Below are 19,984 nucleotides of genomic sequence, written 5' to 3' on the forward strand. Positions count from 1 at the left end.
CTCTCTCTCTCTCTCTCGCTCTTCCTTCTCTCCTCTCTTCATCCTCTCTCGCTCGTCCTCTCTCATCTCTCTCCATCTTCTTCACTCGTCACCTCTCTCTCTTCCCTCTCTTCCTCTCTCTCTCTCTGTCTCTACTCTTCCTCTTTTTCAGAACAGAGGGTCGTTGGTTCTGGGTGGGCTTGAATAAGAGAGACCCCCAGTCAGCAGGAGCTTGGGAGTGGTCTGACGGGACCCCCGTGGTGTCCTCCTTCGTAGAGGATAAGAACGAGGAGGATGACAGACATAGCTGTGSCGTGTACAGCGACCTGACCAAYGCCCTCCWGCCACAGCCCTGCGACACCAAGCACGAGTGGATCTGCAAGGTTCCCAGAGGTAATCACTATTATAATAACTAATGGGTTGGATTGATATAAAGCCTTTCTGCCTAGAGTACGTCTCTTACAGGAAAAACCACGTKAATTTCACGTGAACCCGCGAAGTGTTCCAAAAACACATGTTTTCATGTGATCACGTGATCTCGTGTGAAGTTAACGTGACAACATGTACATTTCATGTGAATCCATGTGGTTTTTCTAAGGGATAGTAAGGGGGGGAACGCACCTCTTCTACCATCAATGGCACTGTATATACAGTAAAGGGAAAAGGGGATACCTGGTCAGTTTTCCAACTGAACGCATTCAACTGAAATGTGTCTTCCGCATTTAACCCAATCCCTCTGAATCAGAGAGGTGCGGGGGGCTGCCTTTATCATGTATGGAGTGTTTGAAATCTCAAAGTTGCTTGTTGATGTATCCTTATAGATTTGAAAGGTTTATCAATAAGAATGTCTGCCTTATTTGTCTCGATAGGTATGGAGCTGAACAAACCCTACTGGTATAACGACCGTAAGTAAATTTATTCCTTTTGATGTATTTTGTTATATTTTACATTTTTGATGTATTTAATTGAGTCATTATGCATTCATTTATATGCTTATTTGTGATATCAATTGCAGTTGTCACTCTGAGAGGGACTGTGTGATTGTGACTGTGTTAACCTTCCTCCGTCCTGTAGAGAACGAGCCCTGGGTGTTCTACAGAGGCGCAGAGTATCTGCTGGCCAGGCAGCCTTTTCCCTGGGAGGGTGTTAACCTGGCCTGTATGATGATGGGCGCCCACTTGCTGTCTGTCCACTCTAAAGAGGAGCTCCGATTCATCAGAGAGCGCATGGGGAAGGTCTGTACACACACACAAGCCGACACGAGTTCACACACGCCAGCCGAGACATTCACACGCGAGCGCCCTCATTCCCACACGCGCCTGTACATTCACAGTTCACACACAAGTGCCCTCACACACTCTCTCTCTCTCTTACACACACATACAAACACACACGCCGACACATTCGCACATTCATGCCCTCGCGTACAGGAATAAAATAAAGGGCCTTGTTTCACTACAGCTCAGCGTCTTGGATCAAACTGAAGGGCCCTCTGGTGGAGCGGCTTTTGAAGGCTATAAAAAGGACAGAGCTGTGGATAAAACAGCAGAGGCAGGGGCCAAGGCCAAAGAGAGGGGCTGAATGAGGCCAAGGCTGAGGAGAGGGGCTGAATGAGGCCAAGGCTGAGGAGAGGGGCTGAATGGGCTCTCGTGGCGTGAAAGAGGCTGAATGGCTGACCCTTCACTGGAGCGAGGGCAGAATGCAGGAGGACGGTAATAGGCCTTGAATGAGTGAGCTAAGCATTCCTTTTCTTCTCTTGGTTCTCTCAGCTCTCTCTGGGGTCGATTGACTGAGTGGATAGGTGTCCACAGACCTCGTGAGGAAGAGTCAGGTAAGTAGTTTATTCAATGCTGTGTTTTAACTCACACTCAATGGATTATGCTGTTTCTTTAGTGTGTGGGGGGTGTAATAGGAGTGTGTGTTGTTGTGTGTGTGTAGATTTTGTGTGTGGTGGTGTGTGTGTGTGGTGTGTGTGTGTGTGTGGTGTGTGGTGTGTGTCGTGTGTGTGTGTGTGGGTTGTGTTGGTGTGTGTCCGTGTGTGTGCAGTTGATGATAAATCCGCTGTGGATTATCAGAATTGGGCAGAAGGAAGCTCCCATGATGCCCCAGTGAAACAGAAACAGTGTGTTACCATGTCTTCTATCTCAGGTGAGATCACAGGCACGCACACACACACACACACACACACACACACACAAAAATACCATGACCGACTTCTCTTTGACGTGTTGTGACCAACAGGTCAGTGGTCGGCGGGTGAGTGTGGCGATCTCCATGCTCACGTATGTAAGCGCCRGACCGTGTCCGTGGTGGAGATTCCCAGAGAGCCTCACTACATCGGAGGCTGTCCAGAGAGATGGCTCTACTTCGGACACAAGGTTCACCTCATCTCCCATGTTTTTATTGTGTTACTATTTCCTTTTTTTATTTAGCAAATATTTGTCTTACTTTTAACTCTGAATTGTTGGGAATGGTCTCGCAGGTAAGTCTAGGTAAGTCTAGGTGTAACGGTTTTCTTCCTGGGATGAAGGAGAGGACCAAAATGCAGCGCGGCTAGTGTTCAACATGTTTAATAAAAATAAATAAACGTGAACACTAATACAAATAACAAAACAACAAATGTGAAAACCGAGACAGCCCTATCTGGTGCAGACAAAACACAGAGACAGGAAACAATCACCCACAAAATCCCAACACAAAACAAGCCTCCTATATATGATTCTCAATCAGGGACAACGATTGACAGCTGCCTCTGATTGAGAACCATATTAGGCTGGACACAGAAACAGACAAACTAGACACACAACATAGAATTCCCACCCAGCTCACGTCCTGACCAACACTAAACAAGCAAAACACATAAGAACTCTGGTCAGGACGTTACACTAGGCATGTGACCAATAACATTTGATTTGATTTGAGTTTCTCTTGGCCACCTGACCGTTGTCGTGGACATTCAGTACTGAGAGAGACTTGGTCATTTTTTCAAACAATCAACTTTATTTAATATTGATTAATTATTGCAATATTGAGGCTGGTCGACTCCACACCCTTGAGTGTTGGACCGAGTAACCTAACCTTTACACAAATACAGAGTACTATATATAGCTGACACTAACAATGCTCAGTCATGGTTGGCTCAACACCCCCCCATGCAGACCAAGGAGCATCATAAGCCATTCTGGGTTCATCCTGTCATTATCTGCACGTGGGTTGTTGTCTTAACCCCACCCTGGCTTCGTTTCCCAGATGCAAGGATGATTTCGAGACAATGAGGGATTGTTCTACTCCTAAGCTATCTCTAGTAAAACACATTCTTGTCTATTAACTCATTTGTCAGCTCAAGCCATCTCCAGTGACCACACGCCCAGATTAGCTGCAGGGAACTAGAGTGGAGCCCATGAAAACACAGACACTAGTAGKACAGAAATGTCCTACTATTAGTTAAATATGAATTGTTAACCATTAATATCAAATAGATCAGTTAAATACGTAATTCTTCTTTCACACCGCACAAGGAAAATCTAGATGGTGGAACTATACCAAAACCTTGCTAGATTTCTGCCCTTTGTTTTGTGTGTCTTCTGGTAGTGTCTCCTGCTGCACCTCCCCAACAGTTCTGAGGAGGGGAAGACCTGGAGAGACGCCCAGTCTATCTGCTCCTCTTTCCAAGGCACGCTGGTCGCCATCCAAGACGAGATCGAGCAAGCGTACATCACCATGCTGCTCCAGGGCAGTACAGTGGGCGTTTGGATTGGTCTACGGGATGAGGACACCATGAAATGGACCAATGGGAAACCTGTCAGCTACACCAACTGGTCCCCTGTAGAACCCAAGAACCCTCTGACGGTAAGGTTAAATGAAACATCAGATATTGTCTTTGTTTGGTGATGTTCTCTGTATAGTGTATTGATTAGGGGGGGTGTTTGTGTGTGTGTGTGTGTGTGTGTGTGTGTGTGTGTGTGTGTGTGTGTGTGTGTGTNTGGGCAGTTGGAGTGATGAGTCCGCTGTGGATTATCAGAATTGGGCAGAAGGAAGCTCCCATGATGCCCCAGTGAAACATAAACAGTGCGTGACCATGTCCTCTATCTCAGGTAAGAACACAGGCACACACACACACAACTCCACGACAGACTTCTCTTTGACGTGTTGTGACCAACAGGTCAGTGGTCGGCGGGTGAGTGTGGCGATCTCCATGCTCACGTATGTAAGCGCCGGACTGTGTCCGTGGTGGAGATTCCCAGAGAGCCTCACTACATCGGAGGCTGTCCAGAGAGATGGCTCTACTTCGGACACAAGGTTCACCTCATCTCGCATCCTTTTATTCATGTCAAAGCCTCTGCGTGGGATTTTGTATAGTTTAGTGCCCGTGTGTGTGTCTGTGTACCTTTCTGTGTGTGTATGCGTGCATGTGTGTGTGTGTATGCGTGCATGTGTGTGTGTGTGTATGCGTGCATGTGTGTGTGGGCACCCCTCCTCTGCAGGATGAGTGGCTGAGCGGGCCCCTGGGCGGGGACGATCCTCTGTGCACGGTGGTCTCCAACAACCACAACTTCCACCTGACAGGGAAGTGGTTCGACGAGAAGTGCACAGAAAGTGGATATGGCTTTGTCTGTCAGAGACCCCAAGGTAGGACTCCCCTCTGTCTTCATGCATTCTGTGTCACGCACTCACCCCTCATTCAGACACATTGGGGCCTATTTTCAGAGCCCAGAGCTGAGATATTACCAATCATGTCTGTATTACCTCATTAATGAAACTGTTGTTTCTGGTTATAGCTTCCTATTTTGTGCTCTCAAAATGTCACCCGTTGAGTCTGCTCACTGAGAGAAATCCCCTTCAGGAATTGTTGAACAATGAAATGAGTGTTTCTGTTGATTTTGGGTCGAATCCATGCCTTTGCTTCTCCCTGAAACAATCTCTCTGATCTTTTCCTCTCCCTCTCTCTTTCCCTGCAACAGACACAACTAAACCCCCATCCCACTCTTACCTCCACCCTCTCCCTGACAATATTGAGTACAAGAACCACAGATACAGGGTTGCCCGTGGCAACATGAGCTGGTACGAGGCGCTGAATATGTGCTTAGAGTCTGAGTCTGAGCTGGTGAGCGTTACCGACCCTTTCCACCAGGCGTTCCTTACTGTCCTTGTCAATAGATTGGCATTCCCCAACTGGATTGGACTGTATAGTCAAGACGTATGTATTATACTATATTGCTAAGTACTGCTACCTGCCTGTGCTGTGTGTGTGTGTGTCTGTCTGTCTGTGTGTGTGTCTGCATGTGAGCGTGTGTGCGTGTAGATAATGCTCGTTAACAAGCATGTCGAAGTTGGTCTGTGGCATGAATTGACCTTTGATGATGTTAGAAGTGCGTGCAGTAGATCTACGTCACGGCAAGGAAACAGTTAAGAGCACTAGCTAGAGGTCTTTTATAAACAGCATGGCCACAATGAAGTAATGTTGTAAATACAGAAATGCCTGAGACCACGTGCATCTGACAGTCTGTTTACTCGGATGTTTTCGCTCTCTCCCTCTCCAGTCCATGTCATTCTTTCAAAGCATGGGGATTTCATCTCTGTAACTATTCCCAGCATGTTTGCACCATATCATCACCAAATGTATCTGATCTCCTCCATTCAAAAGTAGGCCTACTCAGTCCCATTTGGGCACTTTCTATTCACATACACGCATTCACATTTCTACAACTCTTATATGAATACAGTGCATTCGGAAAGTATTCAGACCCCTTCCCTTTTTCCACATTTTGTTATGTTACGGCCCTATTCTAAAATGGATGAAATAATTGTTCCTCATCAATCTACACACAATAGCCCATAACGACAAAGTGAAAACTGTTTTTTCGATTTTTTTGCACATTTATTAAAAATAAACAGAAATACTTTATTTACATAAGTATTCAGACCATTTGCTATGAGACTCGAAATTGAGCTCAGGTGCATCTAGTTACCACTGATCATCCTCGAGATGTTTCTACAACTTGATTGGAGTCCACTTGTGGTAAATTCAATTGATTGGACATGATTTGGAAAGGCACACACCTGTCTATATAAGGTCTCACAGTTGACAGGAAATGTCAGAGCACAAATCAAGCCATGAGGTCGAAGGAATTGTTCGTAGAGCTCCGAGAGGATTGTGTCGAGGGACAGATCTGATGAAGGGTACCAAAAAATGTCTGCAGCATTGAATTTCCCCAAGAACACAAWGGCCTCCATCATTCTTAAATGGAAGAAGTTTGGAACCACCAAGACTCCTCCTACAGCTGGCCGTCCGGCCAAACTGAGCAATCAGGGGAGAAGGGCCTTGGTCAGGGAGGTGACCAATAACCCGATGGTCAGTCTGACAGAGTTCCAGAGTTCCTCTGTGGAGATGGGAGAACCTTCCGGAAGGACAACCATCTCTTCAGTACTGCACCAATCAGGCCTTTATGGTGGCCAGACGGAAGCCATTCCTTAGTAAAAGGCACATGACAGCCCGCTTGGAGTTTGCCAAAAGTCACCTAAAGGACTCTCAGACCATGAGAAACAAGATTCTCTGGTCTGATGAAATCAAGATTGAACTCTTTAACCTGAATGCCAAGCGTCACGTCCGGAGAAAACCTGGCACCATCCCTACGGTGAAGCATGGTGGTGGCAGCATCATGCTGTGGGGATGTTTTTCAGCGGCAGGGACTGGGAGACTAGTCAGAATCGARGGAAAGATAAACGGAGCAAGGTACAGAGAGATCCTTAATGAAAACCTGCTCAAGAGCGCTCAGGACTTCATAGTTGGGCGAAGGTTCACCTTCCAATAGGACAACGACTCTAAGCACACAGCCAAGACAGGCTTCGGGACAAGTCTCTGAATGTCCTTGAGTGGCCCAGCCAGAGCCCAGACCCGATCGAACATCTCTGGAAAACCTAAAAATATCTGTACAGCCAACCTGACAAAGCTTGAGAGGATCTGCAGAAAAGAATGGGAGAAACTCCCCAAATACAGGTGTGCCAAGCTTGTAGCCTCATACCCAAGAAAACTCGAGGCTGTAATCGCTGCCAAAGGGGCTTCAACAAAGTACTGAGTAAAGGGTCTGAATGCTTATGTAAATGTGATATTTCCGTTTTTTATTGTGTGTAGATTGATGAGGGGGGAAAAAACAATTTAATCAATTTTAGAATAACGCTGTAACAAAGTCAAGGGATCTGAATACTTTCAGAATGCGCTGTATGTTTGGTGTTTATATACAAATATATGTCTTACAGCTAATATCCTGTGACAGAGATATTTGTCAAACTGTAACTTATCCCATTACTGCAGTTGTCCAGTGTGCTCCCCAGAGCTTTCCTCCTGGCCCACAGTCCATGCATAACTATTTTGCGTCCCAAATGACACCCTATTCACTTTATAGTGCACTACTTTTGTCCAGGACCGATAGGGCTCTGGTCAAATGTAGTGCACTGTGTAGGGAACGGGGTGCCATTTGGGGCGCATTTTTGTGCTTCACTCACACGGTATGGGAGTAGTTTTTCTTCACCACCAAGCCCGGCTGGGAGGAAATCTAAGCCACTCACAACATGTGGATCCAAGGATCCCATAGACTAAAGGAATGTCTTGCTCGTGAAATATGGAATGAGGACAGGAAAGGAGAGAATTGATTCACAGCGCTCTACCCAATGCCAGACACATTGGTCTATAAACACCACACTTCCCCCAAGCCGAACCTGCTTCCCTCTACTCTTTCTGCTCCGTTGCATGACATGACCTACAACCCCGTCATCTCCCTTAGCAACCCGCCTTAGCAACGTAGGCTCACCCTGAGAGTGTGTGTCACCTCCTCCCTGCCTGTGTCTGTACGCCCCTACAGGATGGGATCAACTACCAGTGGTCTGATGGCAGTGACACGGTCTTCACCCACTGGGATACGGCCGATGATGATGATTTCATCCTGGGGGACTGTGTGTACATGGACGTCACCGGGGGCTGGAGGAGGGCCGACTGTGAGATGCCGCTCCAGGGAGCCCTGTGCCATGTCCCACCACCTAGTGAGTATAGCCTGGGTCCTAGCACATTATAAAACAGTGGCTACTAAAGCTTCCTGTGCTGTTAGTCAATCCTTTCAAATGCACAATACTGCTTTTCTAAAAAAAAAAAATCCCATAGAGAGTAATGCGTTCACCACCTATGAGGTTGTGTGTCCATCGACGTGGGTGAGGTTTGGCGCCAGCTGCTACAGCTTTGAGCCCGTGGTCCAGAGACTGACCCTGGAGGAGGCTAGAGAGCACTGCAAACACAAAGGTACAGGAACTCTCGGCAGATGTTGCCCTCAAGCACAGATTTAGGATCAGTTTCCCCTGCCCAAATTCTAACCTTAACACATAAGGGGAAATTGCAAAACTGTCCTTAGTTCAGCAACTTCATCCGACTGCGGTAAGTCTCCAGTACACCATGGAGCCAATTTGGTCTCGTGCTTGGATGGATCAAGGATTTAATGGATCTCTCTCAATGGGAATTTCCTTGTGATGACTCCCTGTTGTAATTGTGCAAAATGTAATGTTTGGTGAGAGCTCCCCCTATGGGATCCATGTATTATCTCCATTCTAGTAGCTAATACTGTACTGTAGCTATAGATCTGAGGGTGCAAAACATTCACAGAGAATTGCCTTCTTCATGCTCAGTAACACACATGTAACAATGAAGGTCTGGTGGGTTTTTACCTCTACCAGCGAACACATCAGAGGTCCTGACCATTCAGACAGAGACRGAAAACCGGTTTGTCCTGGAGCAGCTGTGGTCGCATGGCTTCCCACATCAAACCGTCTGGCTGGGGATGTTCTTCAACACTGACAGTAAGCACATGCTTCCCCAAGTTTCCTCGCTTCAAAATAAGCAGCTTGCTGGTTTGGCGTACAGTATAAACCAACAGCTGGCAAAAGACAGACAATGTAAGTGCTTCGGACAGAACTGGGATAAGACACAGCTTAACATAATGAATTTCAACATTTTTCAAGTCGTATTTTGATACTATTTATTGACTTAGTGTTTTAGCTGGTGAGTTGATAGAAGCACCGGGGGGGAAAACAGCAATGACCTGGGGCAGCGTTGTAGGGTGGAAGGAGAGGGGTCGAATGAACCAATTCACAACTTCTTTATTAAACATTTTATGTTTGTCCGGTCCAATTTAGCGGGCTCCATGGCATTGCTCGATGGTTCTCCTATGGACTACTCCAACTGGAACGTCAGGGCCCCCGACCCAAGCCTGCTGACAGCAGACACCTGTGTGTCCACCAGGGTGTCTGATGGGATGTGGCTCCTCTCTCAGTGCACTGACAGACTGGGCTTTGTCTGCAAAACGAACTCAGGTGGAGTAGAGACATTTTGGCTGCATTTACACAGGTTTGACCAATCAAATCAGATCGTTTGCCAATAATTGGTCTTTTGACCAATCAAATCAGATCTTTTTGACAATATTTGAAATAAATATCAGAATTGGGCTACCTGTGTAAGTGCAGCCTCTCACTAGCCTCCAACTGCCATTATGACAAAGCTTTGTGTTATGCGTTTGTACAGTGTACATGTATGTATTCTATAGATCAGTCAAGTTAAACAGATCGCCTTCTTTGCAGATATGATCCCTGAGGTAGAAGTGGCGCCACTAAATGGTAGGTATTTAATTGAGGCTATTAACAGTTATGCTGTTTTTCTCATTTGCATTCTAATAATTTGGCAACTCAAGGTATCTTGGGAGCAGCCTCTACCATGACTAATAGAACCTTCAATGTCCAGTAAACTCACCCCTCTGTGTCTCTTCCAGGGTTGCACCACGGTATCGTCCCAGCCGCAGTCCTGGTGGCCATGCTGATCTTCGCCGTGCTGGTGGCGGTCCTCTGGTTCGTCTACAAGAGGAACGTGACGCGCTTCCGCAGACTGCCGTCCCTGGGAAACGCGTACTACAGACATACTAGTTCCCAGGCCACAGACTCCGATGGAAATGTTCTCATCGCAGATCTGGAAGCTCACTCTGGAGAATAGGGCTGTGTCCGAAATGGCACTCGTTCCCCTATATAGTGCACTGCTTTGGTCAAAAGTAGTGCACTATATAGGGGATAAGGTGCCTTTTTCAGATGCACTATAGGACTTATTGGAGACAGCAAAATGGTGGTGTTCTCTAAAGTTGGGTAAAGCATGGGAATGGGCCGAACTCTCTGTATGACTGAACATTGGTATGTCTCTGTGGATTCTGACATGGACCACAGCAAGGGAACTTAGGGAATGATGTCAGAGCCCAATTAGCTTTATCCACTTTAATCCACAGGAGGCTGCTGAGGGGAGAACTGTTCGTAATAATGGCAGGAAATTAGAAAATGGAATGGCATCAGACATCTGGAAACCATAATGTTTGATTTATTTGATACAATTCAACTCCAGTCATTACAAAGGAGCCCGTTCTCCCCAATTCAGATGCCACCAACCTCCTGTGCTTTATAAAAGTAGTTGATGAATTAGGGACCAATCGTGTGGCTGAGAGTGAGGGAGTGCATCTTCATGTGAAGTAAGTTTTGTCTACAAAGGATTAGTGCTGTTATCCCAAGTACTTTGAAAGGTGCTGACATTCTAATGTATGCGTTTGAAAGTCGATAGATATTCTTTGCACTGTAAACTTGCAGTTTCGTTATTATGGTACAATGCCAACTGCTCCCACTAACGCTGGTACCCACTGTATTTGTGAGTACAAGTCTTTCACACAATGAAGACTAGTTTTCTGTAATGCCGTGTACAGGACCCAAAACTATTTTCTTGTTTAAGATAACAATGGCCGCGATTCAGTTATTCTTTACAGCAAAGACAAAAGTCATACTTTTGCAATACATTCTGAAGTCGTCTTCTATGTATTTTATATTTATGAACAGAAATAAGACCCCAAATCAATTTTTTGAAATCGAAAAGTGTCATTAAAGTACGGTGTTTCTTTGTCAGCACTTTATTGCACAAAACTCCATTAATGCAATACGGAAAGATGATGTTTTAGTTTAGAGTTTTTTCTGTTTGTTTATGTGCATTCCTGTTGCGTATTTTCCTACACACAGAACACACACTCACACCCTCACAGTATTTTTTAAGTAGCTCATAAGTACATACATGATATTCGTAAGAGGAAGGGAAGAAAAAGTAAAGAGAAAAATGCAGGCATTTATTTATGTTTTATTATTTATCGTCACGAGAAAAATATTTGTCATTCACTTCCATYTTGTTCATTTGGTCCACACATCTGTCAAAATGTAGGAGTGAAGGAACTTTTATTGATGAAACAAAAATGATGTAACAAAGTGCTGTTATGTAAATGGTAGCTCTTTGAGAATGAATTCAGTATTCTAAGTAGACTTATGTGTGGGTTGTTTGTTATGAGGTAGTCTTTGCTGTGTTACCAGTTGTAGTTTTTCTATGTTGGGTACACAGAGTTATTAGATATGAAATATGTTGATGTAGGTTTTTCTGTTGTGTGGAAAGAAATACATGCAAGAGGATGTCACGGATGCTTGAAAATGTTTACTGTCTTTTGTTATTTTTTATTGATAATGGTCATAACACATGCTATGTGCCTTCAGTGTAAATAAAATAAAGCTGTATCCACGTTGTATCTGAATTGTGTCTTGCTATATACTACTTTTCATTTGAAATGAGTCATCTGCGTTGAGATGGTCGGCAGTGCGCTGTGGGGGTGGTATCCGAATATTGTCTTTATCCTGTTTATTTCTACCATATTTGCTTTGAAATTAGTTATTTGCATTGAGATGCTTTGTGGTGTGGGACTAGGGCAGGGGTGACATCATGTGGACGAGGGAGACTGAGTAGGATGGACTCGTGGGTCTCTCTTTAGGTTCCAAATGGCATCCTATTCCCTATTTAGTGCMCTACTTTTGAAGAGGACACATAGGGCTCTGGTCAAAAGTAGTGCACTATGTAGGGAATATGGTACCATTTGGGAGAAATCTTTGTCTGGCAATGGCATCTACCGACTGGCCTGACGGTTGTTGTTGGCTGAGAATGCAGGCTTTATGGTTGAGATGATTCACTGCATGATGTTGCATTGCTGTTCTTATTTGCTTGTCTTTGAGAGAATTACAGTGGCTCATGATAGTTGGAGACGCAGCATCAACATACTTTTCTTTGTTTATCAGTGTCTTTTGTCGTTGACTCAGCATAATACACATGTACTGTGAATTGTGTATTATATTGCAAAATAACATCAATACAGTTGTCATTTTCAGTTCGCGGACTGGGAGTGGTCTGTGGAGTGGTCGTAGTTGAATGTTGGCGAATCACGAGCTCGCAATCTTCCACGGGGAAAAACGCAGAAAACGGTAACAGCCTAGGAAGGGGAATTGAGGATCGTCACAACCAGCTGTCAGTCAACAAGTTTAAAGTAGGCTCGTGTTACTTGGAAACGCAGGATTGGGTATGCGCAAACTAGGCTGGCTACTGGAGACGTGTGAACCCGAATAGAGAAGACGTGGTATTATAACCATAGAGAAAATGACACTCCAAGCAACAGTTTACCTATGTTTTTTCTTATTCTTTTGGGATAAAACTATTTGTTTTGGAACTTGCGCATCAACTACATATTCCGGTAAGTAGGGTACTTTCCATTTTCATCACTAGGCATGCGCGCCCCGTTGCTGGCTAAACTAGTTGAAAGATTATCGCGTTTCCATAGGCTCAACTTCTACTTAGAGAGTCCGTGGTAGCCCATTATTGTTTTGAATGGGGGGTTAGGTTCAATAATGAGACTTCAAGCCCCTTTGTTCAGTTTCAAAAGCAGGAAGTAACGTACATTTGCCGTATAATCAATTTCCTCATTACTCATTTGCTTTCAAAATGCGTAATGACCATTTTATAAAGTATATCCATCATAATTAAAATAACGACCTCTTGAAACTCCTCTGGCGTTTAAAATGTGCAGCCCCTATTGAGTATTTTGATACAATGTTGCAAAGTCATTGCAGCAAGGTTGCACGCAGTTGAAGTGATCCAAATGTTGCAGAATGTGGTCGTTATTGGTGTAACTGTAAAAACAATTTGCATGATCATATCCCCATGGTCAAGTAACGTTACTGTTCTCGCTCTCTCCCGGTTAGCCTCTCTTTAATGAGCATAGGCCACCTTATTAGACATACACACCGTTGCTGTACCAGCCTATAAATAGCTMATCTCATACTCATCACAGGCTGAATATGTTCAACTCAGACATGCAGTCTGTTATGTTTCTGAGTTCAACTGCTAACCTATTATAAAGGCACAAGGCGAGACCCAAATGCAGACATAGGAGGCAGATGGTTGAGCTATGATATTTATTATAACAAAAGAGGTAGGCAAAAGGCAGGTCAGGGACAGGCGAGAGTTCATAAACCAGGTCAGAGTCCAAACAGTACCAGGCGATAGGCAGGCTCGAGGTCAGAATAGACAGTGGTCAGGCAGGCGGATACGACGTCAGGACAGGCAAGGGTCAAAACCAGGAGGACTAGGAAAAAACAGAGACTTGGAAAAATAGAAGCTAGGAGAAACGCTGGTTGACTTGGCAAAACAAGACGAACTGGGAGAGAGACAGGAAACACAGGGATAAATACACCAGGGACTAATGGGGAAACAGGTAACACCTGGAGGTGGGTGGAGACAATCACAGAGACAGGGGAAACAGATCAGGGCGTGACAATTATACAGTACACATGATATCGTTTATGGTTATACATTTACGACAGCTACTGTCTGTTGAGTTTTTCTATCAAGTTTGTCCAGTAAATCAGGTCAATACATTATGGAGAATTAAACCATTTAATTTTATGTTGTTTACTGTTTAATAGTTCATTATATGGTCTTCCTTATTACACATGCACGTTCACATTTGCACATGTTATACTGTATCTAATTGTTGAAAATAAAGGCTATTTTCAGCTCATCRAAAGTGTTTCAGAGTGAAACATCATAGCCAGTTGTATTTAATTGGCCTCTAATTCAATTAAATTCTTTAGTCCAGATTAGGAAATTATAAAACCACTCTGTATTGTTGGTAGAATGTTTAATGGATTTAAGGCTGCCACATGATGGAGGATCAAAGCAATTGGCCTGCTGACTGAGAATATTATCAGCAATCAATGTTGGAGACCATGATAAACACAGGCCCAATAGACCCCTGGCGTTTCTAGATACATTTTTTTTTGCTTATTTGACTGTTGTTGATTGCCTTGAAATTTAGTCTTGGTTCCCTGCCTCCACGGCAAGCTGTATTTAGGAAAAGGTAACCGGAAGCTAAGGTGACATTTAGATGGGACGTTGTAGATATCAACCAAGCATTCTAATGAATAGTGATACAAAATATATTGTAAGCATACTCAAATATTGTGTTGAGTAAACTTATATCGTTGTAGTGATGTCACTATATTTACTAACACTTTATTATGACTATAATATCACTATATTTACTCATGTTCATGATCATTTCCAGGTAACGACACCTTCACCATACAGCATGTGAGCACAGGGAAGTGCCTGGTAGCTATGTCCACGTCTGGGACTGGAGTTTCCGGGATAGCAGGGGCTAAGTCTGGAGGGTCCGGGTTCAACGTGACTCTGGGGGAGTGTGGCGGTTCCAGGGGGTCCCAGTGGAAGTGGGGGTCCGGCCACCGTCTCTTCCACGTGGGCACGTCCCAGTGCTTGGGTCTGGAGGAGAAGACCAAGGCCCTGTCTCTGTTCAGCTGTAGCCCCATGGAGAACACCATGCTGTCGTGGCGCTGCCTGGACGGGGCCGTCTATACGGTAGACCAGATGGGCCTCACGGTGACCGACGGGCTGGTCAGTGCCAAGCGCGACTCCTCAGACGCCTGGAGGAGGGATGAGTCGACCGATAATATCTGCCAGCGGCCGATGCGCAGTGAGTGTGTTCTGTCCTTTGAGCGGCTTATTCTCCTAATGGAATAGAATAGAGCATAATAGAATAKAATAAACATAGGCCTACATGAGATGGGCAAAACAATCTATGCTTATTTACATGTATAAAACCTCTAGCCACATTTTACAAGAATGCACTGAACTTAGATATACACTACCATTCAAAATTTTGCGGTCACTTCGAGATTTCCTTGTTTTCCATGAAAACATACATGAAATGAGTTGCAAAATGAATAGGAAATATAGTCAAGATGTTGACAAGGTTATAAATAATGATTTTTAATTGAAATAATAATTGTGTCCTTCAAACTTTGCTTTCGTCAAAGAATCCTCAGTTTGCAGCAATTACAGCCTTGCAGACCTTTGGCATTCTAGTTGTCARTTTGTTGAGGTAATCTGAAGAGATTTCACCCCATGCTTCCTGAAGCACCTCCCACAAGTAGGATTGGCTTGATGGTCACTTCTTATGTCCATACGGTCAARCTGCTCCCACAACAGCTCAATAGRGTTGAGATCCGGTGACTGTGCTGGCCACTCCATTATAGACAGAATACCAGCTGACTGCTTCTTCCCTAAATAGTTATTGCATAGTTTGGAGCTGTGCTTTGGGTCACTGTCCTGCTGTAAGAGGAAATTGTCTCCAATTAAGCGCCGCCCACAGGGGATGGCATGGCATTGCAAAATGGAGTGATAGCCTTCCTTCTTCAAGATCCCTTTTMCCCTGTACAAATCTCCCACTTTACCACCACCATAGCACCCCCAGAMCATCMCATTGCCTCCACCATGCTTGACAGATGGCGTCAAGCACTCCTCCAGCATCTTTTCTTTTTTTTCTGCATCTCACGAATGTTCTTCTTTGTGATCCGAACACCTCAAACTTAGATTTGTTCTTCCATAACACTTCTTTCCAATCTTCCTCTGTCCAGTGTCTGTGGTCTTTTCCATCTTAATCTTTTATTTTATTGCAGTCTGAGATATGGCTTTTTCTTTGCAATCTGCCTAGAAGGCCAGCATCCTGGAGTCGCCTCTTCACTGTTGACGTTGAGATTGGTGTTTTGCGGGTACTATTTAATGAAGCTGCCAGTTGAGGGCTTGTGAGGCATCTGTTTCTCAAACTAGACACTCTAATGTACTTGTCCTCTAGCCAGTTTGCACTGTTCTGTGAAGGAGTAGTACACAGCATTGTATGAGATCTTCAGTTTCTTGGCAGTTTCTTGCATGAATAACCTTAATTTCTCAGAACAAAGATAGACTGACGAGTTCAGAAGAAAGTTCTTTGTTTTTGGCCATTTTGAGTTTGTAATCGAACCCACAAATGCTGATGCTCCAGATACTCAACTAGTCTAAAGAAGGCAGTTTTATTGCTTCTTTAATTAGCACAAACAGTTTTCAGCTGTGCTAACATAATTGCAAAATGGTTTTCTAATGATCAATTAGGCTTTTAAATGATAAACTTGGATTAGCTAACACACAACGTGCCATTGTAACGGAGTATGGTTGCTGATAATGGGACTCTGTAGATATTCCATTCAAAATCAGCCGTTTCCAGCTCCAATAGTCATTTACAACATTAACTATGTCTATACTGTATTTCTGATCAATTTGATGTTATTTTAATGGACAATTTWWWAAAAATGTATTTCAAAAACAAGGACATTTCTAAGTGACCCCAAACTTTTGAACGGTAGTGTACCTAGACTCYTCCGTTGATATCTTTATGAAGAACATCCTGTATCACTTGGAGACAGTAGACTTAGCATGGTCTGTTGTATGCTAATGTCAGGTGCACTGTACAGAGCTCTGCTTGGCAGTCAGATGTTTTATTAGTTCCGTTTGTAATTGAAGGGGAATCTTTCCAACCAGAATTAGCACAGTCTTCCTTGTAACCGTGTTTGTTAACATGGCTAATATGACTCAGCAAGGCCTGTCATTTTAACTAAACRTAGGGTATGTGACAGGGGCAAAGGGATTTTTTAATCAAGTTGAAGCTAATTTGCTGAATTTCTACACAATTTTAAAAAGTYTAAAATGCAATTTGGAGAACAGCTTAATTGACTCCAGCCTTTATCACCTTGGCTGCTGTAGCTTCATTTGGCTCAGTCGACAGGGGACTTAACATTCTACAAACACAAAAACTCTAGTTTCGTTTCCTTTCAAGTMAAACAGCAGTTATCTAGCTATCTACAGCCATTTTCTACCTCTGCACTGTTTTGAGAGAAAAGTTGCGTTGTTCACTGAAGCCTTTCCTCCCGCTCAGAAGCGTCCTAAAACATGTTCTCTACTACCGATCAACAGCCTGCCTCAGAGCTGTCCACATGGTTCTAAAGCTAGCCCGCTAATATTGCTAAACTGCATTGGCATTTGAATCTGCATTAGAATGATTTTAGTAGCCTCTTTTAAATTGTTGGTGTTGAACTAGGGTATGGTGACTGCCATACTGTGCCATACCCAATTGACGCCCCCTGCGCATTACATTAAATAAATACCCTTGACCTTGTTCCATTTGAAATCATATCTATGGCACTGTGCGCCAGTTGTTTGCCAGTGGCCTTGTGCTAAATGATACAGTTTAACATGATCTAAACTCTGGCCCTCCATTGAAAGCAGCAGCTTTTGTATTCAATGAATGTGTTCTGTGTACAGGTCCTACATTAAGGACCTGTACACAGACCTGTCCTACATACTAAATCCAGTTGAGTTGACAGTCAAACTGTGCAAGGTGGTATCTTTAGACGTGTCCAGATTGAATACTATCTCCGATATTCTTAATAAACTCGTTTGAAAATGGGTGCCATGGGATTCATTCAAATTATTTCTCCTCTACCCATAGTTGTCCACACCACCAATGGGACGTCGACCGGGGAGCCCTGTGAGTTTCCCTTCCGCTACAACGGCAGCTGGTACCACGAGTGCCTCCCCGACGACCAATCATCTGAACTATACTGGTGTTCCACAACCTCTGACTATGACGCTGACAAAAAGATGGGATATTGTCTGAAACATGGCAAGTTTTCTTCTTTTTATTATAGACATAAATCATGATTCTGGAATTAATCTACTACTAGTCTTCTTGTACCGTTTCCCTTCACATATAATGATTACTGGAACTAGTGCTAGTAGAGTACTTAAAGGAAAATATATTTTGGTATTTGTTTCATTAGTCCGTTGATGATATAATCCCAAAATGTTTTGCATGTCAGCAATCAAATTCAGTTGTAACTTTCTGACAGCAGTCAAATTCAGTTGCCCGATTGCTGACATACAAAACATTTTGGGTTTATATCAACAACGGACTAATGAAACAAATACCAAAATATAGTTTTTGGATGGAGTTTTCCTTTAAGTAGTCTACTAGTCTGGGTGGTGTTTCCCTTTAAGAGAAGGGAGTAGAAAGATCTTTGTATCAAGATTGRGCTCAATTCTATTTCAGTTCCCGTCAGTTGAATTAAGGATGTGAAATTGGCCATAGGAGTGCAAATCCTTTTACGGAATTGGCTGGAATTAAGATTGACTTGACCCCAACTCTGCTCTGAACCTAGTCTCTCGAGCCAGACAGCTTACTTCCACAGTCTTTGAATGTTTCAGTCTGGCTACACGAGACTGCTCTGAACCTAGTCTCTCGAGCCAGGCGGCTTACTTCCACAGTCTTTGAATGTTTCAGTCTGGCTACACGAGACTGCTCTGAATCCACGAAGTGGCATGTTTGGTGTGATATTTTCCCGGATGAAGTCTTCTATGACGGATTACATTTTTCAGTGTCTGGTGATCCTCTGTGAGGCTGTGTAGGGGTTCTGACTTAGTTTAGAAATACATGTATGGAGTTCAGACACTGTTTTTATTTGGCATATGTTTGATGATAAGTTTTCCTGAAATATAGAACGATACATTTGTCTGTTGGATGCTAGTTGAGAAATGCTGTAGCAAAACAACGTGTTCAGCGGTACTGTTGGATACGCACACAACCCCCGTCATACACACACATACGACCTCAATTCTGAATCCCCTCTCTGATCTCTCTCACAGAGGAAGGCTGCAAGGCCCTATTCGATGGCCCTGAGGGGGGACCCTGTTATGAGTTTGTGTCCCAGGTCGCGGTGACATGGCAGGAAGCGCTGGACTCTTGTCGCAGCCAGGGAGCTGACCTGCTCAGCGTCTCCAGCTCAGAGGACCAAGCCTTCCCCATCTGTAAGACTGCCCTCCACTATAGTGGCTGTCTATGGCCACATTCAAACAAAACAAACATCCCAAACCTGTATACAGGAAGAGTAATATGAATCATGTACTGCAAAGATGCAATACTTGGAACTACTTGGCACATACTACTTACTTGGAAGTAATTGGGACTACAGTACTTGGGACTACAACTACTTGGCACAAAAATAGTATTGTAGTGTAGGAGTTTATAGTGTAGTACTTTCAGGATTAGACACACTGGAATTACCCTCTCAATTGTTTAGACATAAAAGTACATACATATCACGTGTCATTGTCAGTTTTCATACTATCATTTCAGTTTTGGCAGCAGCTGCAGCTTGAGCGCACGCACGCACGCACACCCATACAGAAAGAGAGCAGCCACAGCTCTTTCTCTATGACTGTTCCTTCACCACACAGGAAAGGAAAGTCTTTGTGTGCACTGCAGAATGGTGCACTCTGCAGATGTCATTTGATCTCATTGGATTACAGAGAGGGAGATTTATACAAGGAAGCTTTTAGACGAGAGACCCTGCACAGCACGCACAACTGTTATTGTTCAGAACCATCACCATCCATCATTATTACACTATTATCATCACAGGTTAGAAGACATATARGGGACCTATTTCCCTGACTGTTAAGAGGGGTTTAAACATAGCTATTTTTTTATTGACTAATTACCGAAATGATATATGCCCTCAAGGGCAGTAAAAATGAAGATTCTGTCATTTACTTTGTAGCTAGATTAGCTTGTCTAATCTGGTCTCGTCTCTGTTCTGTGTGGACTGAAGTGGACGTGGCCCATAACAGCAGGCCAGACAGGATGTGGATCGGCCTACACCAGCTGGACACGTCTCAGGGCTGGCAGTGGTC

General features: G+C 44.0%; 2 protein-coding genes across 2 annotated transcripts in view; both read left to right on the forward strand.

Moving 5' to 3' along the window:
- Positions 1 to 11,607, forward strand: part of LOC111953358 (secretory phospholipase A2 receptor) — a 25,840-nt gene extending 14,233 nt beyond the window's left edge. Inside the window, 15 exon segments of the mRNA XM_070435539.1 lie at positions 132 to 372; positions 849 to 884; positions 1,054 to 1,300; positions 1,749 to 1,810; positions 2,026 to 2,127; positions 2,221 to 2,357; positions 3,571 to 3,828; positions 4,464 to 4,608; positions 4,941 to 5,176; positions 7,839 to 8,016; positions 8,135 to 8,269; positions 8,698 to 8,820; positions 9,157 to 9,333; positions 9,598 to 9,633; positions 9,786 to 11,607. Of these exon segments, the coding sequence (XP_070291640.1) occupies positions 132 to 372; positions 849 to 884; positions 1,054 to 1,300; positions 1,749 to 1,810; positions 2,026 to 2,127; positions 2,221 to 2,357; positions 3,571 to 3,828; positions 4,464 to 4,608; positions 4,941 to 5,176; positions 7,839 to 8,016; positions 8,135 to 8,269; positions 8,698 to 8,820; positions 9,157 to 9,333; positions 9,598 to 9,633; positions 9,786 to 10,003 (2,331 nt within the window). The 3' untranslated portion in view covers positions 10,004 to 11,607.
- Positions 11,608 to 12,315: 708 nt separating this feature from the next.
- The window catches only part of LOC111953359 (lymphocyte antigen 75), a 44,209-nt gene continuing 36,540 nt past the window's right edge, over positions 12,316 to 19,984 (forward strand). Inside the window, exons 1-5 of the mRNA XM_023972585.2 lie at positions 12,316 to 12,599; positions 14,472 to 14,897; positions 17,745 to 17,918; positions 18,938 to 19,099; positions 19,903 to 19,981. Of these exons, the coding sequence (XP_023828353.1) occupies positions 12,506 to 12,599; positions 14,472 to 14,897; positions 17,745 to 17,918; positions 18,938 to 19,099; positions 19,903 to 19,981 (935 nt within the window). The 5' untranslated portion in view covers positions 12,316 to 12,505. The remainder of the gene's footprint in view (positions 12,600 to 14,471; positions 14,898 to 17,744; positions 17,919 to 18,937; positions 19,100 to 19,902; positions 19,982 to 19,984) is intronic.

Source organism: Salvelinus sp. IW2-2015, linkage group LG27 (assembly GCF_002910315.2).
Source record: "Salvelinus sp. IW2-2015 linkage group LG27, ASM291031v2, whole genome shotgun sequence".
NCBI classification, from domain to species: domain Eukaryota; kingdom Metazoa; phylum Chordata; class Actinopteri; order Salmoniformes; family Salmonidae; genus Salvelinus; species Salvelinus sp. IW2-2015.